This window comes from Xyrauchen texanus, chromosome 8 (assembly GCF_025860055.1).
Source record: "Xyrauchen texanus isolate HMW12.3.18 chromosome 8, RBS_HiC_50CHRs, whole genome shotgun sequence".
Taxonomy (NCBI): domain Eukaryota; kingdom Metazoa; phylum Chordata; class Actinopteri; order Cypriniformes; family Catostomidae; genus Xyrauchen; species Xyrauchen texanus.
This window is the reverse complement of record NC_068283.1, coordinates 49,737,856-49,765,840: the sequence shown is the minus strand read 5'-3', so window position 1 is coordinate 49,765,840 and position 27,985 is coordinate 49,737,856. Positions and strand designations below refer to the sequence as shown.

The 27,985-nt window shown below is 43.2% G+C and overlaps 1 protein-coding gene across 1 annotated transcript; it reads right to left on the bottom strand.

Annotated features, from left to right (window-relative positions):
• Window positions 1-27: 27 nt before the first annotated feature.
• Window positions 28-27,985, bottom strand: LOC127647569 (trichohyalin-like). The gene is given in 7 exon segments (XM_052131893.1): window positions 28-1,404; window positions 15,302-16,410; window positions 16,749-18,456; window positions 20,650-21,615; window positions 21,618-21,770; window positions 27,638-27,697; window positions 27,853-27,985. Coding segments are annotated over 7 exon segments (4,878 nt in total). The 5' UTR covers window positions 27,869-27,985; the 3' UTR covers window positions 28-538.

The following is a 27,985-nucleotide window of genomic DNA, read 5'->3' as shown; positions in this document are numbered from 1 at the left end:
ATAATCCTCCATAACTATGAGACAAAATAAAGCGTTAGACATCATTTAAACAAGACGATTAATAACTGATGGATATGAAATATGAAATATAATTATGAACAGGTTTGTGTGGAGATCTAGAGAGATCATAAATATTTGACTCCAGTAATTTGAATAACCAGTAGATGCATTAATGCATTAGTTTAAAATGTGTTTCATCTTCACGAGTCTCTGTGTGTTCATATAAAGAGAGAAAGAAGAAATGCTTGTGTTACAATAATTATAACCTCTAATAAAAACATATACAGCAGAGAATGGAGAATATATGAATGTTTACATCTGATGAGTGTAATGTCCTCCTCCATTCTGCTGTATCATTGTGTCAATCTTCTGCAGTAGTTCAGTCACCTGATCTCTGTTATTCTGATCTTCATTATTAAACACATGATATCTGCCTCCACACCGCTGAACTACAGATCTTAATTTACTGCTTTTATTAATGAGTTTATCAATACTCTCTTCTCTCAACAGATCTCAATGTGTGAACTCTGAGAACAGCTTATTGTATTGTGCACCACTGTTTATTCTCTCCCTCTCTCCGTCTCTTCTCTTCCTCTCTCTTTCGTTTAGCTTCAAACTCTGCTCTGACTCTTTCCTCTCTCTCCTTCCTCATTCTCGGAGTCTCCTTTTCACTTTGTCTCTCTTCCTGGTGTCTTCTCTCTTCATCTCTCCGTCTCTCCTCTTCCTCCTCTGGTTTAAATCTCTGAGCATCTTGATACATCTGATGAGTGTAATGTCCTCCTCCATTCTGCTGTATCATTGTGTCAATCTTCTGCAGTAGTTCAGTCACCTGATCTCTGTTATTCAGCTCTTTATTATTAAACACATGATATCTGTCTCCACACTGATCAACTACAGATCTTAATTTACTGTTCTCCTCAATGAGTTTATCTATTGACTGTTCTAACAGATCTCCATGAGTGAAGAGAATGATGGAGTATTTCAACACTTCCTCTCCAAACAGTGTTTCAATCTTCTGAAGAATCTGTTGTTCCTGTTCAGTGAATCTCATATTCACAGGAAACACGATGAGAAAAGCGTGCGGTCCAGGACTGGATAAATAAACACTTCTCCCGATCTCTTTCACTAAATCTTCAGGTTTCATGTCTGTGTCAAATAATCCAGGTGTATCAACTACAGACACATTTCTGTCTGAAATAGTCGCTTGTTTCTCTGAACATTCACGGGTCACTGAATTCATTCTCTGCTCAGATTTGAACACTTCCTGTCCCAGTATTGTGTTTCCAGCTGCACTCTTTCCAACGCCACTCTTCCCCAGGAGAACAATTCTTCTGTCCGGGAGACTCTCGACAGGATTATTTCTGTTGTTTCTAGGAGTCAGTTTCAGTTTGATCCCTGTTGATCCTGTATAAAAGAGAAAACAACCTTTATTACCATATTTGTAACACGTCTGAGAATAACACATTGACATTATGTATAGTTTCAATAGTGACACTGATGAATCCAACATTCAAACACATTTACACATCACATCTGTTCATGAGCACACAATGTTAATTCACTTTTTACATCTCAATTGTGATACATATAATAAAGATCTGTTGCTGTGATCTTTATACAGTCATACACTCATGTTTGAACACCCCTCATTCAATTACATGTTGAATTTACAACACAATCTCTTCAGTGAACACACTCAAACGAGACATTATTGTGCACATTTATTCATTTATTTACTTAAGTGTCGCTCAAACACATGCAGTTTATATGAATATTAGTGGAATTATTCTGAAGAATAGAGACTACAAGAAACGAAATACTGACTAAAAGAGGGTCCAAACTTTTACCCCTGACACATTTACTGTTTTCATCTGTTAAATTAAGCACATAAATAATGAATGTGCACAACAATATAAAGAGATATGTCTAGTTTAAGTGTGTTCACTGAAAACATTGTGCTGTCTATTTGAGTTTTCTAGAAAATTAACATAACATTTAGCAAGGGGTGCTGTCGTGTTCGTTTTTCAGGAGACGAAGTTTTCAAAGAAAAAATTGTATTTATTAGTACAAAAAGTACAAAAATCATTCATCCAGCTGGGGATCTAGTCTGCTTCACCCGTAATCTCCGCTCAAAAAAGACCCCGTTTCTCCAGTTTTCCCTTCTTTTCTACCTTTCTGACCCAGGGTGTGTTCCTTTGTTCTCAGGTTTTTACTCTTTTGATTGGCTTATTTTTGCCACCGGGTCATCTCCAATATTCTAAGAGATAAGTTCCACTCATTCCGTTGGTTTGTTTTTGCTGCAGTGGGATTACTGGTTTTACCTTCCATTGGTTCATTCTTATCAGTTTTTTGCCTAAAGAATTTCCAATGTATAAACTGTCTCTAGGTTCCCCTCATCTCCTGTGTCAGAAATGCAGCTGCAGTTTCCTTTTAGCATGTTTGGTTTTACATATATTTTCTAGTTATTAACACACATCATTCATCATATGTTAACAGACATACATTGTTTAAGATTAGTCACACATGATTGGAGATGATAAAACCAAACCATATTTTAATCCAATTAAAGTCTTACCTTGAAATGTCTTGATTAGCAGATTTTTAACTTGTTCATTATTTTGCGTGTTCTGGTTGTGATGTATATACTTCACAACAAATCATATTAAATATATTAAAAGTTAAACTCACCAGTTCTCAGAAATTGACTATTATTACTCCAAATATTGAAATATTACTCCAATAATGAAATATTGTTACTCCATTTTAAGGCTCATTGAACTCTTTTTTCTTTTGTTTTTTTTTTAATGCTGTTTGTTAAAAAAAAACTAGGGCTGTCAATCGATTAAAAATTGGAATCGAATTAATCACATGGTGTCCCAATTAATTAATCGTGATTAATCGCATATACAAATATTTGCTGAGAAAGCCCCTCATATAACAATAATTCAATATATAATGATTATACATATTTATATCAATATATAATTATACATAGTTATCTTTAAACCTTATATAAATATTCAGATAATTAAAATGCATGACATTCCTGTGGCAGAAGAGTTCATCAATAATAAGACAAAAAGCAACAATGTATTGATTACTACCATATTATTGATCATAAGTCAATCATTGACACACAGTTCACAGTAATCCATTACACAAGTGAATTTATCAGTCAGAGATTTATTATGAGGGCTTGTTTAAGGACCCGTCAATGAACACCTGCATCAGATATTTTTTATAATTGTTTTTTAGAAAAGGCAGGGGTACATAGTACACAACACTAAAGATATATTTTACAATATTGCCAAGACATTAAATTCATTACATAGTGTAATGGTTTTCAATGCTTTGGAGTTGTTGGAGGTACAAAGAGTATTTAAATAATATATTTAAAAGAAATTCTCCAAAATACTACAGCGTGGGCACATTCCCAAAAAAGATGAGGGGCAGATTCATCTACAGCATTACAGAAGGAGCAAAGTGCATCTATTTCAGGGAGAATGTTTCTTAAATAAAGATTGACGGGGTAAAAACGCTGTAACAGTTTAAAGGACACCTCCTTCACCGGTAATTCAATATTTGTGAGCTAAAGACCGTACGACCTGCGTCAGACATGCTTGTTGTGTCGCATCTCGGGTGTGTTGCGTCATAAAAATAAAATGTTTAGGTCACGGTGTCATTAAATATAGTTTAATACTCAATCTTTAAACACATCTTGATATCTCTTGCTTCGCATGTTTATGTTGATATAAGAGTTGTTAATGTTTTCTTCACTGTATAAACTGTGTGTTTCTCATACAGCTGAAGTTTCTTACTGCCCTCTGGAGTAAACAGGAGGTACTACAAGCTTGAATCTCTCAGGAAAGCATTGCGATTAAATGCATTCATTTTTTTTAACGCGTTATATTTTGTAAAATTAATTGCAACATTAAATTAACCGCAACAAAGGAATTAAAAAACATAAACATCAATTATTACTATTAAAAGAACAATGCATAATGTTTAAAAGGGATTTAAATTTCTTTTTTATTTCACTTGATTCACTTATAATGTTAGCAAAGTTTTATTATTATTTCTCAAAAAAGCACTATTCTAATGTTGTAATCCTTCAGAACGCATGACCTCAACAAGCTGGGGACCTTGAACATTTTTTCTGATTAAAAATAACACAAACACACATACTCTCACAACACACACACACTCACACACACACACTCACAACACACACACACACACACTCTCAACACACACACACACACTCACAAGCACACACACTCTCACAACACACACACACACTCTCTCAACACACACACACACACACACACACACTCACAACACACACACACACACACTCTCAACACACACACACACACACACTCACGAGCACACATGTTGTGTTTCCATGTTTTATGGGGACTTTCCATAGACATAATGGTTTTTATACTGTACAAACTTTATATTCTATCCCCTAAACCTAACCCTACCCCTAAACCTAACCCTCACAGAAAACATTCTGCATTTTTACATTTTCAAAAAACATAATTTAGTATGATTTATAAGCTGTTTTCCTCATGGGGACCGACAAAATGTCCCCACAAGGTCAAACATTTCGGGTTTTACTATCCTTATGGGGACATTTGGTCCCCACAAAGTGATAAATACACGCTCACACACACTCTCACAACACACACACACACACACACTCACAAGCACACACACTCTCTCACACACACACACACACACACACACACACTCACAAGCACACACACTCTCATAACATACACTCACAAGCACACACACACACTCTCACTCACACACACACACACACACACGTTGTGTTTCCATGTTTTATGGGGACTTTCCATAGAAATAAACCCAACCCCTAAACCCAACACAACCCCTAAACCTAACACGACCCCTAAACCCATCACAACCCCTAAACCCAACACCACCCCTAAACCCAACACCACCCCTAAACCCAACACAACCCCTAAACCCAACCCAACCCCTAAACCCAACACAACTCCTAAACCCAACCCAACCCCTAAACCCAACACATCCCCTAAACCCAACACAACCCCTAAACCCAACACATCCCCTAAACCCAACACAACCCCTAAACACAACACAACCCCTAAACCCAACACAACCCCTAAACCCAACACATCCCCTAAACCCAACACATCCCCTAAACCCAACACATCCCCTAAACCCAACACATCCCCTAAACCCAACACAACCCCTAAACCCAACACATCCCTAAACCCAACACATCCCCTAAACCCAACACATCCCCTAAACCCAACACAACCCCTAAACCCAACACATCCCCTAAACCCAACACATCCCCTAAACCCAACACATCCCCTAAACCCAACACAACCCCTAAACCCAATATATCCCCTAAACCCAACACAACTCCTAAACCCAACACATCCCCTAAACCCAACACAACTCCTAAACCCAACACAACCCCTAAACCCAATATATCCCCTAAACCCAACACAACCCCTAAACCCATCACAACCCCTAAACCCAACACCACCCCTAAACCCAACACCACCCCTAAACCCAACACCACCCCTAAACCCAACACAACTCCTAAACCCAACACAACCCCTAAACCCAATATATCCCCTAAACCCAACACAACTCCTAAACCCAACACATCCCCTAAACCCAACACAACTCCTAAACCCAACACAACCCCTAAACCCAATATATCCCCTAAACCCAACACAACCCCTAAACCCATCACAACCCCTAAACCCAACACCACCCCTAAACCCAACACCACCCCTAAACCCAACACCACCCCTAAACCCAACACAACCCCTAAACCCAACCCAACCCCTAAACCCAACACAACTCCTAAACCCAACACAAACCCTAAACCCAACCCAACCCCTAAACACAACACAACTCCTAAACCCAACACAAACCCTAAACCCAACCCAACCCCTAAACCCAACACAACTCATAAACCCAACACAAACCCTAAACCCAACCCAACCCCTAAACCCAACACAACTCCTAAACCCAACACAAACCCTAAACCCAACCCCTAAACCCAACACAACTCCTAAACCCAACACAACCCCTAAACCCAACACAACCCCTAAACACACAACCCCAAAACCCAACACAACCCCTAAACCCAACACAACCCCTAAACCCACCACAACCCCTAAACCCAACACATCCCCTAAACACAACACAACCCCTAAACCCAACACAACCCCTAAACCAACACAACTCATAAACCCAACACATCCCCTAAACCCAACCCAACCCCTAAACCCAACACAACTCCTAAACCCAACACCACCCCTAAACACACAACCCCAAAACCCAACACAACCCCTAAACCCAACACAACCCCTAAACCCAACACAAACCCTAAACCCAACACCTAAACCCAACCCAACCCAACCCCTAAACCCAACACAAACCCTAAACCCAACACAAACCCTAAACCTAACACAACCCCTAAACCCAACACAACCCCTAAACACACAACCCCTAAACCAATCACAACCCCTAAACCCAACACAACCCCTAAACCCAACCCAACTCATAAACCCAACACAAACCCTAAACCCAACCCAACCCCTAAACCCAACACAACTCCTAAACCCAACACAAACCCTAAACCCAACACAACCCCTAAAGCCAACACAACTCCTAAACCCAACACAAACCCTAAACCCAACACAACCCCTAAACCCAACACAACTCCTAAACCCAACACACCCCCTAAACCCAACACAACCCCTAAACCCAACCCAACCCCTAAACCCAACACAACTCCTAAACCCAACACAACCCCTAAACCCAAGACAACCCCTAAACCCAACCCAACCCCTAAACACACAACCCCTAAACCCAACACAACCCCTAAACCCAACACAAACCCTAAACCTAACACAACCCCTAAACCCAACACAACCCCTAAACACACAACCCCTAAACCCAACCCAACCCCTAAACCCAACACAACCCCTAAACCCAACACATCCCCTAAACTCAACACAACCCCTAAACCCAACACAACCCCTAAACCCAACCCAACCCCTAAACCCAACCCAACCCCTAAACCCAACACACCCCCTAAACCCAACACAACCCCTAAACCCAACACATCCCCTAAACTCAACACAACCCCTAAACCCAACACAACCCCTAAACCCAACACACCCCCTAAACCCAACACAACCCCTAACCAACTCCTAACACACAATCCCTAAACCCAACACAACCCCTAAACCCAACACAACCCCTAAACCCAACACAACCCCTAAACCCAACACAACCCCTAAACCCAACACATCCCCTAAACACAACACAACCCCTAAACCCAACACAACCCCTAAACCCTAAACCCAACACAACCCCTAAACCCAACACATAACCCCTAAACCCAACACAACCCCTAAACCAACGAACCCCTAAACACAACGCAACCCCTAAACCCAACGCATCCCCTAAACCCAACACAACCCCTAAACCCAACACATCCCCTAAACCCAACACATCCCCTAAACACACAACCCCTAAACCCAACACATCCCCTAAACACAACACAACCCCTAAACCCAACACACCCCCTAAACCCAACACAACCCCTAAACCCAACACAACCCCTAAACACACAACCCCTAAACCCAACACAACCCCTAAACCCAACACATCCCCTAAACCCAACACAACCCCTAAACCCAACACAACCCCTAAACCTAACACAACCCCTAAACCTAACACAACCCCTAAACCCAACACAACCCCTAAACCCAACACATCCCCTAACCCAACACACCCCCTAAACCCAACACAACCCCTAAACTCAACACAACCCCTAAACCCAACACATCCCCTAAACCCAACACAACCCCTAAACCCAACACAACCCCTAAACCCAACACATCCCCTAAACCCAACACATCCCCTAACCCAACACACCCCCTAAACCCAACACACCCCCTAAACCTAACACAACCCCTAAACCCAACACAACCCCTAAACCCAACACATCCCATAAACCCAACACAACCCCTAAACCCAACACAACCCCTAAACCCAACACACCCCCTAAACCCAACACAACCCCTAAACCCAACACAACCCCTAAACCCAACACAACCCCTAAACCTAACACAACCCCTAAACCCAACACATCCCCTAAACCCAACACAACCCCTAAACCCAACACAACCCCTAAACCCAACACAACCCCTAAACCCAACACATCCCCTAAACCCAACACAACCCCTAAACCTAACACAACCCCTAAACACACAACCCCTAAACCCAACACAACCCCTAAACACACAACCCCTAAACCCATCACAACCCCTAAACCCAACACAACCCCTAAACCCAACCCAACCCCTAAACCCAACACAAACCCTAAACCCAACCCAACTCATAAACCCAACCCAAACCCTAAACCCAACCCAACCCCTAAACCCAACACAACTCCTAAACCCAACACAAACCCTAAACCCAACACAACCCCTAAAGCCAACACAACTCCTAAACCCAACACAAACCCTAAACCCAACACAACCCCTAAACCCAACACAACTCCTAAACCCAACACACCCCCTAAACCCAACACAACCCCTAAACCCAACCCAACCCCTAAACCCAACACAACTCCTAAACCCAACACAACCCCTAAACCCAAGACAACCCCTAAACCCAACCCAACCCCTAAACACACAACCCCTAAACCCAACACAAACCCTAAACCTAACACAACCCCTAAACCCAACACAACCCCTAAACACACAACCCCTAAACCCAACCCAACCCCTAAACCCAACCCCTAAACCCAACACACCCCCTAAACCCAACACATCCCCTAAACTCAACACATCCCCTAAACTCCAACACAACCCCTAAACCCAACACAACCCCTAAACCCAACACACCCCCTAAACCCAACACAACCCCTAAACCCAACACAACCCCTAAACACACAACCCCTAAACCCAACACAACCCCTAAACACAACACAACCCCTAAACCCAACACAACCCCTAAACCCAACACAACCCCTAAACACAACGCAACCCCTAAACACAACGCATCCCCTAAACCCAACACAACCCCTAAACACACAACCCCAAAACCCAACACAACCCCTAAACCCAACACAACCCCTAAACCCACCACAACCCCTAAACCCAACACATCCCCTAAACACAACACAACCCCTAAACCCAACACAACCCCTAAACCAACACAACTCATAAACCCAACACATCCCCTAAACCCAACCCAACCCCTAAACCCAACACAACTCCTAAACCCAACACCACCCCTAAACACACAACCCCAAAACCCAACACAACCCCTAAACCCAACACAACCCCTAAACCCAACACAAACCCTAAACCCAACACCTAAACCCAACCCAACCCAACCCCTAAACCCAACACAAACCCTAAACCCAACACAAACCCTAAACCTAACACAACCCCTAAACCCAACACAACCCCTAAACACACAACCCCTAAACCAATCACAACCCCTAAACCCAACACAACCCCTAAACCCAACCCAACTCATAAACCCAACACAAACCCTAAACCCAACCCAACCCCTAAACCCAACACAACTCCTAAACCCAACACAAACCCTAAACCCAACACAACCCCTAAAGCCAACACAACTCCTAAACCCAACACAAACCCTAAACCCAACACAACCCCTAAACCCAACACAACTCCTAAACCCAACACACCCCTAAACCCAACACAACCCCTAAACCCAACCCAACCCCTAAACCCAACACAACTCCTAAACCCAACACAACCCCTAAACCCAAGACAACCCCTAAACCCAACCCAACCCCTAAACACACAACCCCTAAACCCAACACAACCCCTAAACCCAACACAAACCCTAAACCTAACACAACCCCTAAACCCAACACAACCCCTAAACACACAACCCTAAACCCAACCCAACCCCTAAACCCAACACAACCCCTAAACCCAACACATCCCCTAAACTCAACACAACCCCTAAACCCAACACAACCCCTAAACCCAACCCAACCCCTAAACCCAACCCAACCCCTAAACCCAACACACCCCTAAACCCAACACAACCCCTAAACCCAACACATCCCCTAAACCCAACACAACCCCTAAACCCAACACAACCCCTAAACCCAACACACCCCTAAACCCAACACAACCCCTAAACCCAACACAACCCCTAAACCCAACACAACCCCTAAACCCAACACAACCCCTAAACCCAACACATCCCCTAAACCCAACACATCCCCTAAACACAACACAACCCCTAAACCCAACACAACCCCTAAACCCAACACAACCCCTAAACACACAACCCCTAAACCCAACACAAACCCTAAACCCAACACAACCCCTAAACACAACACAAACCCTAAACCCAACACAACCCCTAAACCCAACGCAACCCCTAAACACAACGCAACCCCTAAACACAACGCAACCCCTAAACCCAACGCATCCCCTAAACCCAACACAACCCCTAAACCCAACACATCCCCTAAACCCAACACATCCCCTAAACACACAACCCCTAAACCCAACACATCCCCTAAACACAACACAACCCCTAAACCCAACACACCCCCTAAACCCAACACAACCCCTAAACCCAACACAACCCCTAAACACACAACCCCTAAACCCAACACAACCCCTAAACCCAACACATCCCCTAAACCCAACACAACCCCTAAACCCAACACATCCCCTAAACACAACACAACCCCTAAACACTAACACAACCCCTAAACCTAACACAACCCCTAAACCCAACACAACCCCTAAACCCAACACATCCCCTAACCCAACACACCCCCTAAACCCAACACAACCCCTAAACTCAACACAACCCCTAAACCCAACACATCCCCTAAACCCAACACAACCCCTAAACCCAACACAACCCCTAAACCCAACACATCCCCTAAACCCAACACATCCCCTAACCCAACACACCCCCTAAACCCAACACACCCCCTAAACCCAACACAACCCCTAAACCCAACACATCCCATAAACCCAACACAACCCCTAAACCCAACACAACCCCTAAACCCAACACAACCCCTAAACCCAACACAACCCCTAAACCCAACACAACCCCTAAACCCAACACATCCCCTAAACCCAACACAACCCCTAAACCCAACACAACCCCTAAACCCAAAACAACCCCTAAACCTAACACAACCCCTAAACCCAACACAACCCCTAAACCCAACACATCCCCTAAACCCAACACAACCCCTAAACCCAACACAACCCCTAAACCCAACATATCCCCTAAACCCAACACAACCCCTAAACCCAACACATCCCCTAAACCCAACACAACCCCTAAACCCAACACAACCCCTAAACCCAACACATCCCCTAAACCCAACACACCCCCTAAACCCAACACAACCCCTAAACCCAACACACCCCCTAAACCCAACACACCCCCTAAACCCAACACACCCCCTAAACCCAACACAACTCCTAAACCCAACACACCCCCTAAACTCAACACAACCCCTAAACCCAACACAACCCCTAAACCCAACACAACCCCCAAACCCAACACAACCACAAACCCAACACACCCCCTAAACCCAACACAACCCCTAAACCAACACATCCCCTAAACCCAACGCATCCCCTAAACCCAACACACCCCCTAAACCCAACACAACCCCTAAACCCAACATATCCCCTAAACCCAACACAACCCCTAAACCCAACATATCCCCTAAACCCAACACAACCCCTAAACCCAACACAACCCCTAAACCCAACACAACCCCTAAACCCAACACAACCCCTAAACCCAACACATCCCCTAAACCCAACACACCCCTAAACCCAACACAACCCCTAAACCCAACACATCCCCTAAACCCAACACAACCCCTAAACCCAACACAACCCCTAAACCCAACACAACCCCTAAACCCAACACATCCCCTAAACCCAACACAACCCCTAAACCCAACACACCCCTAAACCCAACACATCCCCTAAACCCAACACAACCCCTAAACCCAACACAACCCCTAAACCCAACACAACCCCTAAACCCAACACAACCCCTAAACCCAACACAAACCCTAAACCCAACACAACCCCTAAACCCAACACAACTCCTAAACCCAACACACCCCCTAAACCCAACACAACCCCTAAACCCAACCCAACCCCTAAACCCAACACAACTCCTAAACCCAACACAACCCCTAAACCCAAGACAACCCCTAAACCCAACCCAACCCCTAAACACACAACCCCTAAACCCAACACAACCCCTAAACCCAACACAAACCCTAAACCCAACACAACCCCTAAACCCAACACAACCCCTAAACACACAACCCCTAAACCCAACCCAACCCCTAAACCCAACCCAACCCCTAAACCCAACACACCCCTTAAACCCAACACAACCCCTAAACCCAACACATCCCCTAAACTCAACACAACCCCTAAACCCAACACAACCCCTAAACCCAACACACCCCCTAAACCCAACCCAACCCCTAAACCCAACACACCCCCTAAACCCAACACATCCCCTAAACCCAACACAACCCCTAAACCCAACACAACCCCTAAACCCAACACAACCCCTAAACCCAACACATCCCCTAAACTCAACACAACCCCTAAACCCAACACAACCCCTAAACCCAACACAACCCCTAAACCCAACACAACCCCTAAACCAAACACAATCCCTAAACACACAACCCCTAAACCCAACACACCCCCTAAACCCAACCCAACCCCTAAACCCAACACACCCCCTAAACCCAACACATCCCCTAAACCCAACACAACCCCCAAACCCAACACATCCCCTAAACCCAACACAACCCCTAAACCCAACACATCCCCTAAACTCAACACAACCCCTAAACCCAACACAACCCCTAAACCCAACACACCCCCTAAACCCAACACAACCCCTAAACCAAACACAATCCCTAAACACACAACCCCTAAACCCAACACAACCCCTAAACCCAACACAACCCCTAAACACAACACAGCCCCTAAACCCAACACATCCCCTAAACCCAACACATCCCCTAAACACAACACAACCCCTAAACCCAACACAACCCCTAAACCCAACACAACCCCTAAACACACAACCCCTAAACCCAACACAAACCCTAAACACAACACAACCCCTAAACACAACACAACCCCTAAACCCAACACAACCCCTAAACCCAACACAACCCCTAAACACAACGCAACCCCTAAACCCAACGCATCCCCTAAACCCAACACAACCCCTAAACCCAACACATCCCCTAAACACACAACCCCTAAACCCAACACATCCCCTAAACACAACACAACCCCTAAACCCAACACACCCCCTAAACCCAACACAACCCCTAAACCTAACACAACCCCTAAACCCAACACAACCCCTAAACCCAACACAACCCCTAAACACAACACAACCCCTAAACCCAACACAACCCCTAAACCCAACACATCCCCTAAACCCAACACAACCCCTAAACCCAACACATCCCCTAAACACAACACAACCCCTAAACCTAACACAACCCCTAAACCTAACACAACCCCTAAACCCAACACAACCCCTAAACCCAACACATCCCCTAAACCCAACACAACCCCTAAACCCAACACAACCCCTAAACCCAACACAACCCCTAAACCCAACACAACCCCTAAACCCAACACAACCCCTAAACCCAACACAACCCCTAAACCCAACACAACCCCTAAACCCAACACATCCCCTAACCCAACACATCCCCTAAACCCAACACACCCCCTAAACCCAACACACCCCCTAAACCTAACACAACCCCTAAACCTAACACAACCCCTAAACCCAACACAACCCCTAAACCCAACACAACCCCTAAACCCAACACAACCCCTAAACCCAACACAACCCCTAAACCCAACACATCCCCTAAACTCAACACAACCCCTAAACCCAACATATCCCCTAAACCCAACACAACCCCTAAACCCAACACAACCCCTAAACCTAACACAACCCCTAAACCCAACACAACCCCTAAACCCAACATATCCCCTAAACCCAACACATCCCCTAAACCCAACACACCCCCTAAACCCAACACACCCCCTAAACCTAACAGAACCCCTAAACCCAACACATCCCCTAAACCCAACACACCCCCTAAACCCAACACACCCCCTAAACCCAACACACCCCCTAAACCTAACACAACCCCTAAACCCAACACATCCCCTAAACCCAACACAACCCCTAAACCCAACACAACCCCTAAACCCAACACATCCCCTAAACCCAACACACCCCCTAAACCCAACACACCCCCTAAACCCAACACATCCCCTAAACCCAACACAACCCCTAAACCCAACATATCCCCTAAACCCAACACACCCCCTAAACCCAACACAACCCCTAAACCCAACACACCCCCTAAACCCAACACAACTCCTAAACCCAACACAACTCCTAAACCCAACCCAACCCCTAAACCCAACACAACCCCTAAACCCAACACATCCCCTAAACCCAACACATCCCCTAAACTCAACACAACCCACTCTGCTCAAACTCACACTCTGTTCAAACACATTGATGGTTTTCAAGAAAAGAAGTTCGTGGCTCACCACAGTGTGCCAAAGTTCATGAGAGATCACAAAGACTTCAGGTCTTTCTCCATCTACCGTACGTGATATTGGGAAAAGATTCAGGGAAACATATTTTCTCAGGAAGTCTAAGATTATTTCAATGCCAGCCCTCATTCTACTCATACTACAACAGTGTGACAGACACAGAGTGTGAGTGTTCGACTGTCTGCAGTCCAGATCATCTTCTATTGAAAATGAATGACACATCATGAAGAGGAGAATCAGACAACGATGACACAGACTGTTGAGCAGCTGAATCTTGAATCAAACGATTAAAAGTGTCATTAAAAGGAAAGGTGATGTAACACAGTGGTAAACGTGCCTCTGAGTGTGTTGCAGACATCAGAATATGTCATCAGTGAAAACATTGCACATCTTGTCAGTTCAATAAAGGTTCAAGAGAATGAACGAATCACACATTCTTGTGTTAATGGCATTTTTCTGGAAATGGGGTTTATCATTTATTATATATGTATCCATCTGGAATCAGATTTGGTTAATTGTGCTAATCGTTACTCTGATGACTTCCTGTTCTCCACTATATTCTCATTTTTATTTGAAAAGATGAATTCTTAAAGTTCACTGACCTTTAAATGCATGTTTCTCCTCCTCTCGTATCGCTCTCTCTCGTTCTTCTTTCTCTTTTATCTCTCTTTTATATCGTTCTTCTCTCACACTGAATTCTCTTCTCTTCATCTCTTTATTCTGTCTTTCTTCCTCCATCTTCATTCTCCCTTTTTCTTGTTCTCTCTTTCTCCATTTCTCCTCTTCTTCTCTCTTCAGTTTCTCCTCTCGTTCTCTTCTCATCTCATCTTTCATCTCTCTCTCACACTCTTTCTCTTTTATTTCTCTTTTATATCGTTCTTCTCTTTCATTAATCTCTTCTTCTCTCTTCAGTTTCTCCTCTCGTTCTCTTCTCATCTCATCTTTCATCTCTCTCTCACACTCCTCTTTCTCTTTTATTTCTCTTTTATATCGTTCTTCTCTCTCATTAAACTCTTCTTCTCTCTTCAGTTTCTGTTTCTCCCATTCCTCTCGTTCTCTTCTCATCTCTTCTTTCACCTCTCTCTCACACTCTTCTTTCTCTTTTATTTCTCTTTTATATCGTTCTTCTCTCTCATTAAACTCTTCTTCTCTCTTCAGTTTCTCCTCTCGTTCTCTTCTCATCTCATCTTTCATCTCTCTCTCACACTCTTCTTTCTCTTTTATTTCTCTTTTATATCGTTCTTCTCTCTCATTAAACTCTTCTTCTCTCTTCAGTTTCTGTTTCTCCCATTCCTCTCGTTCTCTTCTCATCTCTTCTTTCACCTCTCTCTCACACTCTTCTTTCTCTTTTATTTCTCTTTTATATCGTTCTTCTCTCTCATTAATCTCTTCTTCTCTCTTCAGTTTCTCCTCTCGTTCTCTTCTCATCTCATCTTTCATCTCTCTCTCACACTCTTCTTTCTCTTTTATTTCTCTTTTATATCGTTCTTCTCTCTCATTAAACTCTTCTTCTCTCTTCAGTTTCTCCTCTCGTTTATGTTTCTCCCATTCCTCTCGTTCTCTTCTCATCTCTTCTTTCATCTCTCTCTCACACTCTTCTTTCTCTTTTATTTCTCTTTTATATCGTTCTTCTCTTTCATTAAACTCTTCTTCTCTCTTCAGTTTCTCCTCTCGTTCTCTTCTCATCTCTTCTTTCACCTCTCTCACACTTCTTTCTCTTTTATTTCTGTTTTATATCGTTCTTCTTTTCATTAAACTCTTCTTCTCTCTTCAGTTTCTCCTCTCGTTCTCTTCTCATCTCATCTTTCATCTCTCTCTCACACTCCTTTTCTCTTTATTTCTCTTTTATATCGTTCTTCTCTCTCATTAAACTCTTCTTCTCTCTTCAGTTTCTCCTCTGTTCTCTTCTCATCTCTTCTTTCACTCTCTCTCACACTCTTCTTTCTCTTTTATTTCTCTTTATATCGTTCTTCTCTTTCATTAAACTCTTCTTCTCTCTTCAGTTTCTCCTCTCGTTCTCTTCTCATCTCTTCTTTCACTCTCTCTCACTCTTCTTTCTCTTTTATTTCTGTTTTATATCGTTCTTCTCTTTCATTAAACTCTTCTTCTCTCTTCAGTTTCTCCTCTCGTTCTCTTCTCATCTCATCTTTCATCTCTCTCTCACACTCTTCTTTCTCTTTTATTTCTCTTTTATATCGTTCTTCTCTCTCATTAAACTCTTCTTCTCTCTTCAGTTTCTCCTCTCGTTTATGTTTCTCCCATTCCTCTCGTTCTCTTCTCATCTCTTCTTTCATCTCTCTCTCACACTCTTCTTTCTCTTTTATTTCTCTTTTATATCGTTCTTCTCTTTCATTAAACTCTTCTTCTCTCTTCAGTTTCTCCTCTCGTTCTCTTCTCATCTCTTCTTTCATCTCTCTCTCACACTCTTCTTTCTCTTTTATTTCTCTTTTATATCGTTCTTCTCTTTCATTAAACTCTTCTTCTCTCTTCAGTTTCTGTTTCTCCCATTCCTCTCGTTCTCTTCTCATCTCATCTTTCATCTCTCTCTCACACTCCTCTTTCTCTTTTATTTCTCTTTTATATCGTTCTTCTCTCTCATTAAACTCTTCTTCTCTCTTCAGTTTCTCCTCTCGTTCTCTTCTCATCTCATCTTTCATCTCTCTCTCACACTCCTCTTTCTCTTTTATTTCTCTTTTATATCGTTCTTCTCTCTCGTTAAACTCTTCTTCTCTCTTCAGTTTCTGTTTCTCCCATTCCTCTCGTTCTTTTCTCATCTCATCTTTCATCTCTCTCTCACACTCCTCTTTCTCTTTTATTTCTCTTTTATATCGTTCTTCTCTCTCATTAAACTCTTCTTCTCTCTTCAGTTTCTGTTTCTCCCATTCCTCTCGTTCTTTTCTCATATTTCTCTCTTGCTCCTCTTTTTCTTTCATTTCTCTTTTTAATTGTTCTTCTCGCTCTCTAAATTTCTCTTTTCTTCTCTTCCTCTCTTTCTCTTGATTCTGTCTCTCTTCCTCCATCATCTTCTTCATTCTCTCTTTCTCTTCTTCATGTTTGGTCAAGAGTTCTTCTCTCTCTCTGTTCAGTGTCTCGACTCTCTCCATCATTATGTTCATTTGTTTTTCTTGTCGTTCTCTCTCCATCTGTCTGAACATCTTACATGAGTAGTAACTGTCTCCGTTTGCTGTCACCATGACGTCTATTTTCTCCAGTAGATCAGAAACCTGTGTGCGATCTCTAGTCTCATTATTATTGAACACATGGAATCTGTTTCCACATTGTTCAATCAGCTTCATCAAAGGAGATCCTGGTTTCCCCAGCCACTGTTCAATGGATTTATTCTTCAGATAATCTCCTCTGGTGAAGAGAATCATTGTGTACATTAAAGAGTTTTCACCAAACGTCTCTTGAATGATCTTCACTGATTTCGCCTCCTCTTGAGTGAATCGTTGTCCTAAATTCAACACAATAATGAACACATGAGGTCCTGGCAGTATCATTGAGATGCAGTTAGTGATTTCTCTCTGGATGTCTTCATGACTGAGTTCAGTATCAAACAGTCCTGGAGTGTCAATCACAGTGATGTGTCTGCCGTTGATTTCTGCTGTTTCTCTCCGACACTCTTTAGTAACTGACTCTTGTGATATAGCCGCTTTAAACACTTTTCTTCCTAAGATGGTGTTTCCTGTTGCACTCTTCCCAACTCCAGTTTTGCCCAGCATCACAATCCTCACATCACTGGTGTCGTCTCTTGAACCTGAAAGAACAACAATATTGCTATTGACATTTAAATGTGTTGTACTTCAGAACATAAGTAAGTACATTCCCCATAATTGTGTCTCATCGTACAACACTTACTCATGATACAAACTAAGTAATGTACCATGTTAATATCACAAATTGTTGAAGAACCTACAGGTTGAAGGACAATGATTAGAGAACTCTAGCGCAAAACAAAATGGCTGAAAACGTCTCGGGTTACATGTGAAACCCTTGTTCCCTGAAAAAAGCGGAACGAGATGCTGCGCTTTGCTAAGCGCTTTGGGAACAATCCTGCATTGTGACCAGCTGTGAATATGTGTGTAACACGTCAATGAACATTGACCGGAATTTATAGTCTCGGCTGGTGATGATCATTAGATGCACCTGTGGCCAGGCTATAAATAGAGGCATCACCAGCGTGTCGTCAGATATTTTTTCTGAAGAGCAGTCCTGGGACGTCCCAGTGTGGCAAAGAAGCACAGCATCTCGTTCCGCTTTTTTCAGGGAACAAGGGTTACACATTTAACCTGAGACTTTCCCTTTACAAAAAGCTTCACTATGATGCTGCGCTTTGCTAAGCACTTTGGGAACCCAATACCCACGCCGCCACACTGGGGCTGTCTGGACCCCTACGGTTGTGAAGTGTGCTCACAAGAATGCGAGAGGTCTCAGACATGAGCTTGAGATGACGACTCAAGGGCATAAGAGCCCGGAGTAGCATGAACATCTAAACTATAAAATCTGATGAATGTGTGCGGAGAGGACCAGCCTGCCACATCACAAACCTGCTGCAGAGGGACCCCTCTAGCCAAGGCTTTAGAGGAGGCGACCCCTCTGGTGGAGTGAACCCTGACACCTACTGGCGAAGCTTTACTGTGCGCCTCATAGGCCATGGCAATAGCATCCCTCACTCAATGTGACATAGTCTGCTTGGTAGCGGCCGCCCCCCTGTTCGGAATCGGCAGAGGCGAGCCGTCGAGGGGAGAATTTAGCTCCGAGAACCATATCCTGTTCGGCCAGCGTGGCGCTATCAGTAGGAGGCAAGACCCTTGCTGGCGAACTTTGGCAAAGACTCCCGGGAGCATAAAAACCGGGGAAAGAAATGCATACAAACGCATTCTGGGTCATGTATGTGCCTTTACGTCCAGATCCAAGGGGGCTGGGTGACTCGGGGAGAAGCAGAGGAGACATTGCGCTGTTCATAGAGACGAAGAGGTCCTCTTGTGCCCGGGAAAAGTTTCCACTCCCCTGTCTGTATTTTCTGTCTGGACAGTAAATATGCTCGCATATACAGGCATCCAGGGATATAAACCGCCCTGAGTGACAGGAGCTGCCCTGGGCCCCAAGGAGAATCCGACGTGCCAGAAATTCAGCTGACATGAACATGGATCTCCCTGATGGTTTATGTAAGAGACTACCACTGTATTGCCCACCCGCACCAAGACATGGCAGCCTCAGGAGGACGTATTTCAGGGCCAGAAATACAGCCATCAACTCGAGACAGTGACTGTGACAGCTGAGCTGACGACCCTCCTATTCCCTTTAAGCTGGACGACCACTTAAGGCCACTACCCAGCCCGTCAGGGAGGCATCTGTCGTTAGCAGCCTGCGACAACAAGAAGCACCTAGAGTGGGACCCAAGGTAAGAAACCGGGGTCTGAACCACATAGAAAGGGAACGAAGCCCGTGGCGCGTAACCCTTATTAGCCTAGGATATTTGGCCGCTTGACTTCATCTGGACATATGGCCTATTATAATGCTGTTCTTCATCATTTAATCATTATTTGATGAATTACTGCAACCATGATTAATAGAAAATGTTCACAAACATCTGTTTTAATGGCTGTTTTCTCCGGGTGGTAACAGTGCTGTTTATTGCAATGGGCCAATAGCACCGAGTTTGCTTGGAGAATCTCACAGTGAATAATTATATAATGAGCTATTACACATAGAAAGGCACTTTTGCACAGAAAGGAATGACAATGACTTGGTTAAAGACACACCTGGTTAATTATTAAAATGCAGGTTTTTGTGACAAAACGCCACACAAATCTGTTTAGTGAATTTGCCCCCAAGTAGTGAGATGCCATCTTTAGTCACATGAACTCTTCTAAAATCTGAATGCACGAACATAATTTTGTTTGTCGTGTAAAGTGTGTTTGAACTGTGTAGATTTTCATATCTGTACCTTGTGATTGAAACTGTGTCTCTAGTGAGTGGATTTTCCTCCTCATATCTTCAAATTTCAGCATCAGAGCATTTAAAAGTGTCTCTGAGGAGAAACAGTCTCCATTATTGTTTTCCATCATCTGCTCCAGTTTCTCCATCAACACGGACACTTGTGTGTCGGGGCCACAGAAATGATGTCGTCCTGCATAACTTTCAATGACAGACTTTGTTTCTTCATTGAGTTCTGCTGTTGTGTGTTCTGAATTCTGCATTATGAGGACCATGATGTGTTTGTTGATTCTTGAGCTGAATATTCTCTGGATCTTCTCCATTTCTGCTTTGTCTTCATCAGTGATTGGAGCATCAGGAATAATGAGGAGGAAAACATGAACTCCAGGATGACAGAGAGACACACAGTGGAGAGATTGACGCATCACTTCCTCTTCTGAGAGCTGAGAAAGTGCTGGAAGCTCCACCAGAGTGATCAGACGTCCAGACATCTCCCCTTCAATCCTCACACACTCTGAACTGGATTCTGATCTTCTGTCGCTCTCATTCAGGATCAGATTTGATATGGAGGCTTTTAATCGTCTGTCACTGCCACACACAACCACATTCAGCTTCACACTCTCACATTCAGTACAGATCAGATGATGTCCTCCATTACTGTGTACAATCTCTTCACATTTCTCCATCAGTTGAGCAGGAGTGCTGTTTCTCTCCAGTCTGAAGTGTCTGTCGTTGCATTTGTGAATGATTTCCTGTATAATGTCATTGACTTGAGTGTGTGACTCGTGTGTGGTGATCATCATGGTGTGTTGATAAACAGTGTGAGAGAAAGAGTTGAGCAGCATCTCCACACACTCTTTCTCTTCTCTTGAACACTGATCATGTTTCAGTACCAGAAGGATCACATGAGGTCCTGGTGCAGACAGAGACACACACTCTCTCACTGTCTCTGTGTGATCTGATGGAGTGAGATGTTTGGAGTGTTGATGACTGTCATGTGTTTTCCTCCAACTCTCTCTACAACATCTGGAGGTTCTTCAGTCTCAAACACTGCTCTTCCTAACAGGAAGTTCCCCACTCGACTGTTTTCTGAAGCATTCGTCCCCAGCAGAACAATCCTCAAATCACTCACTGGAACAAACACAACACAAAAATCATGTGAAATGGCATTTGTAAATTGGACACTTTTCACATTTCCAGTTTTGGAAAGCAGAAGTAAACAAAATCAGGGTGAACTTGTTTAGTAAAGAATGGGAGAACACATCAAATAACAGCAAATGTTTACTTGCCTTGCCAAACTTTCCCCTGGCCCAACACAAAAACATAAAATAGCTGTTTTAATATAATTATTTTTTTGTCCAAAGCAAAATATCTTTTATATCCTGTATATTACGTTTGACATTATTGTGTATTTCTATTCCCCCAAAATTGTATCACGTTCATAATATACAAGATATGATTTATGCCTTATGTAACCCCATAAAAGCACTTTAAAGTTATTAATTCATCACATTAACCTCTGCCGTCCTGTGTTTTTAAGATTCTGTGGAGCACATTATGGGTTTCAGTCACACTTTAAAATCATTCTGTCAACTTTTTGGCCCTGTGTATGTTTTCACAAACAGGATCAAAGATTTAGTCACAGAGTTAAAGATTAGATTATTGGCTGAATGTAATAACTTCAGAATCCATGAGTCATTAGACATTAGTCCTAATCTGTGAATATATCAGACAACCCAAACAAGACCAACACTGACTGATACACAAAGCACATAAACACCTGTACGGTCCAGAAATGAGACATGTAACAAGTGTGTCATGAGGATGATATGAAGTATTCAAATATTCATCTTCACCTGCAGCTGAAAGGTTATGAAAATAATAATAGGCAGAGTAATTACTTCTTTTCATATCAAATGCCATTATCATGTCGAATTAACGTTTACGTTTTGAAATATTACCTAATTAAATGTATTCTTGCATGTTGGATCCTGAGCTCGTGATTTTCACATGTATAACCGTTTTAACTAAGGTTATTACGTTTCATTCTGCACTACATCTCTAAAGGGAAATTAAATAAAAATAAAATAAATGTAATTTTTTTTACTATGGGAACAATTCTAGCGCTCTGTCCCTTTAAGTTAGTGTACGCACGTGAAACAGCAATCCTTATTGTCCAGCCCTGTTCTGATTTTATTTAAGCTATTTATATTTTCTGAAGAAGCTCAGCAAACGCGAGCCGAGGTAAAGAGGGCTACAGTGAATCCGGAAAGTATTCACAGCGCTTCACTTTTTCCACATTTATTTATGTTACATCCTTATTCCAAAATTTATTAAATTCATTATTTTCCTCAAAATTCTACAAACAATACCCCATAATGACAACATGAAGAAGTTTGTTTGAAATCTTTGCAAATTTACTTAAAATAAAAAACAAAACAAAAAAAAAATCACATGTGCATAAGTATTCACAGCCTTTGCTCAATACTTTGTTGAAGCATCTTTGGCACCAATTACAGCCTCAAGTCTTTTTGTGTATGAAGCTACAAGCTTGGCACACCTATTTTGGTTACTCAGTTACTCCCATTCTTCTTTGCAGGAACTCTCAAGTTCCATCAGGTTGGATGGGGTGCGTCGGTGCACAGCCATTTTCAGATCTCTCCAGAGATGTTCAATCGGGTTTAAGGCTGGACTCTGGCTGGGCCACTCAAGGACATTCACAGAGTTGTCCCGTAGCCACTCCTTTGTTATCTTGGCTGTGTGCTTAGGGTCGTTGTCCTGTTGGAAGATGAACCTTCGCACCAGTCTGAGGTCCAGAGTGCTCTGAATCAGGTTTTCATCAAGGATGTCTCTGTACATTGCTGCATTCATCTTTCCCTCGATCCTGACTAGTCTCCCAGTTCCTGCCGCTGAAAAACATCCCCACATCATGATGCTGCCACCACCATGCTTCACTGTAGGGATGGTATTGGCCAGGTGATGAGTGGAGCCTGATTTCCTCCAGACATGACGCTTGCCATTCAGGCCAAAGAGTTCAATCTTTGTTTCATCAGACCAGAGAATTTTGTTCCTCATGGTCTGAGAGTCCTTCAGGTGGGCTGTCGTCAAGTCAAGTGGTGTTTATTGTCGTTTCAACCATATATAATTAGTACAGTACACAGTGAAACGAGACAACGTTCCTCCAGGACCATGTGCTACATAAAACAACATAGGACAAACACAGAACCACATGAGACTACACAGACTAAATAACCTATAAAAAGTGAACGTGCAAATGTGTGCAAAATGTACGGGACAGTACAATAAATTACTAACAATGAACAGGACAATAGACACAGTAAGAGACAGTGCAGCGCCAACCAGTACACAGTAGTGCAAAAAGATGACACTTTCTAAAAATGCCAAATGTAAACATAACATACTCTGAGATAGTGTTCTATGCACATAGCAGTTATTGAGGTAGCAGACAGTTATAAAGTGACAGTAATTAAAGTGCAACTCTGGACATGTGCAAATGTTGGGTGGTGTACAGGAGTGTGTGTGTGTTGGGTTGCTTTGCGGATGCAGTGTTTTTTGTAAATGCCTTTGATGGAGGGAAGAGAGACCCCGATGATCTTCTCTGCTGTCCTCACTATCCTCTGCAGGGCTTTGCGGTCCAAAACGGTGCAAATCCCAAACCAGGCAGTGATGCAGCTGCTCAGGATGCTCTCAATAGTCCCTCTATAGAATGTAGTGAGGATGGGGGGTGGGAGATGTGCTTTCCTCAGCCTTCGAAGAAAGTAGAGACGCTGCTGGGCTTTCTTGGTAATAAAGCTGGTATTGAGGGACCAGGTGAGGTTCTCCGCCAGGTGAATACCAAGGAATTTGGTGCTCTTGACGATCTCCACAGAGGAGCCATTGATGTTCAGCGGAGAGTGGTCACTTTGTGCTCTCTTAAAGTCAACAACCATCTCTTTTGTTTTGTCCACGTTCAGAGACAGGTTGTTGTCTCTACACCAGTCCGTTAGTCGCTGCACCTCCTCTCTGTATGCTGACTCGTCGTTCTTGCTGATGAGACCCACCACGGTCGTGTCATCGGCGAACTTGATGATGTGGTTCGAGCTGTGCATTGCTGCACAGTCGTGAGTCAGCAGAGTGAACAGCAGTGGACTGAGCACACAGCCCTGGGGGGCCCCAGTGCTCAGTGTGGTGGTGGTGGAGATGCTGTTCCCGATCCGGACTGACTGAGGTCTCCCAGTCAGGAAGTCCAGGATCCAGTTGCAGAGGGAGGTGTCCAGGCCCAGCAGGTTCAGCTTTCCAATCAGGAGCTCAGGAATGATTGTGTTGAATGATGAGCTGAAGTCTATGAACAGCATTTGAATGTATGAGTCCTTTATCTAGGTGGGTGAGGCCCAGATGGAGGGTGGTGGCGATGGCGTCATCTGTTGAACGGTTGGGACAATACACAAACTGCAGTGGGACTAGTGAAGGGGGCAGCTGGGTCTTAATGTGCCTCATGACGAGCCTCTCTGCTTCTGAAGCGGTTTTGTGCGTCTGACGAGCGGTCTGTATGCAGGAATTAGCATAACAGAGATGTGGTCTGAGTAGCCAAGGTGGGGGCGGGGCTCTGCCCGGTACGCTCCTGGGATGTTTGTGTAAACAAGATCAAGTGTATTCACCACTCTCGTTGCAAAGTCCACATACTGATGGAATTTAGGGAGCACTGTCTTGAGATTTGGATGGTTGAAATCTCTGACAGCAAACAGTCCATCAGGATGAGCGTTCTGCTGTTCGCTCAAAGCCCCATACAGTTCACAGAGCGCTTCCTTAGCGTTAGCACTGGTGGGGAATGTAAACTTCGGTTATGATAACAGTGGTGAATTCCCGTGGTAAATAAAACGGTCTGCATCTAACAGTCACAAGCTCCACCAGCGATGAGCAGTAACTAGAGACTAGCACAGTTCTTTCATCACACAAGCCACCACCATGAGTCTTACCGCACAGATCTGCATTTCTGTCGGCACGAAACGAGGTGAGCCCGTCTAGCTGAATGGCGTCATCCGGAACTCTGTCACTGAGCCACGTCTCCTTGAAAACAAAGACGCAGCAGTCTCTAAACTCACGCTGTGTAGTCTGCTGGAGTCGGATAGATGGGAGAGCCAGCCGGCTAGGGTTTGTTTTTAGCCTAGCATGGATGCGCTTCCGCTTCCTCGCACACCGCTTACGACGTCCTCTCCCCTGGCCACCGGCATCAGACGACACAGAGGACTGGAGGCCTGGTCTCCGCAGCAACCAAGGTCACGTAGCTTCTCCTGCAGATCATCATGCAGCTTGGTTGTTGCATGAATCTTATATTTTAGTAGTGTCTGGCGATGGTAAACATGAACACCGGTTGCTCCGATTTCCATGTGCCGTAAAAGTCGGGCTAACTAACAAAAATAGCACCATTTTGGATCTTTTCATGTGCCTTTTACTGAGAAGTGGCTTCCGTCTGACCACTCTACCATACAGGCCTGATTGGTGGAGTGCTGCAGAGATGGTTGTTCTTCTGGATGGTTCTCAACAGAGAAATGCTGGAGCTCTGTCAGAGTGACCATCGGGTTCTTGGTCACCTCCCTGACTAAGGCCCTTCTCCCCCGATCGCTCAGTTTGGCCGGGCGGCCAGCTCTAGGAAGAGTCCTGGTGGTTCCAAACTTCTTCCATTTACGGATGATGGAGGTCACTGTGCTCATTGGGACCTTCAATGCTGCAGAGATTTTTCTGTACCCTTCCCCAGATCTGTGCCTCCATACAATCCTGTCTCGGAGGTCTACAGACAATTTCTTGGACTTCATGGCTCGGTTTGTGCTCTGACATGCACTGTTAACTGTGGGACCTTATATAGACAGGTGTGTGCCTTTCCAAATCATGTCCAATCAACTGAATTTACCACAGGTGGACTCCAATCAAGATCATCTAAAAGATGATCAGTGGAAACAGGAAGCACCTGAGTTCAATTTTGAGTGTCACGGCAAAGGGTGTGAATACTTATGTACATGTGATTTTTATTTTATTATTTTTAGTAAATTTGCAAAGATTCAAACAAACTTCTTTCACATTGTCATTATGGGGTATTGTTTGTAGAATGTTTAGTAAAATAATGAATAAAAAGTGAAGCGCTGTGAATACTTTCCTGTATATTTAAAATCTTTAAAAGATTTAAAATTTTCAAAAGCTTATTTTTGCATTGGACAAATACTTTTAATAGTCTTATCTAGTGTTGTTTACAGAACAGGATCAGCTTAATTTAAGTTTGTGAAAAGAAAAAGCAATTATACAGCTCTAACAATATTATTTTAACATTTGGTATTTTTGATTTTATTGAATGCATTTTCTTTTGCCAATTTATTGAATTTATTACCGGTAATGTTGCTATGAGTTCCACTCCAAAAAAGCTTCTAGAGTTGTGTATTTATTTTTAATTGAAACATCTTTATATGATTATTGTATTAGGGGTTAATCTCATGACTGTCGTTTATTATTTTAACAGTGTGGACAAGCATATTTAATGAATACACAGAATACACAGTGAATATGAATCACAAAGTGTGGCCAATCATTTGTTCTCCTTGCACTTATTATTGACAGGTGCATGATACGAGATATTCTGTCACAGTAATGCCACACATACAGTAAATTGGTTTCAGGGATGTATAGCTTGTAGTCATGATTAAAACAGGCCAACAATTATCACACTAGATTTTTTGTATTCATTTTTCTTGACAAAAAAAGATGTGGTCTTCTTATCAGTGAACATTTTGATGATCTACACCTTTATCACAGAAAACCTTAGATGGAGACATAGTTAATCACACATGGGAACATCTTGTGACAGGGCAACAAGATCTTTAGAGATTTAATGAATCCCAACATGATGATGTATTTGACTGATTTTGGCACATATGATTTAAAAGTGATGAAACAGCCCATAATGTCCATATACGGTTCATCACTTCAGGGTTATCTATACAAAGACTTACTGAAAGGGGGAATGTCTTTGCTCCTTCTTCTCCTACGAGAAGGGTTGATGACAGGAGACACTGCAGAAAACAAAATGATTATTTATTTGATCAAAATGTAATTTATGACACTTATATTTGTCTGCAGGACACATCAGAGTGACACATAACAGCAGAGATCAATAGAAATGTGGATTATATGGACAGAATGAAATGCTCTTGTTTGTGTATCTCACCTCTGCTGTCAGACATGATGAAATGTTGTTCTCTCCTGCGACTCTTTCTTTAGTCTTCAGCTCATCATGTCTTCTGACTACAGCATCACGGGCAGGACAAAGCACAGGTATCAGCAGAGAGAGTCTCTTTCAG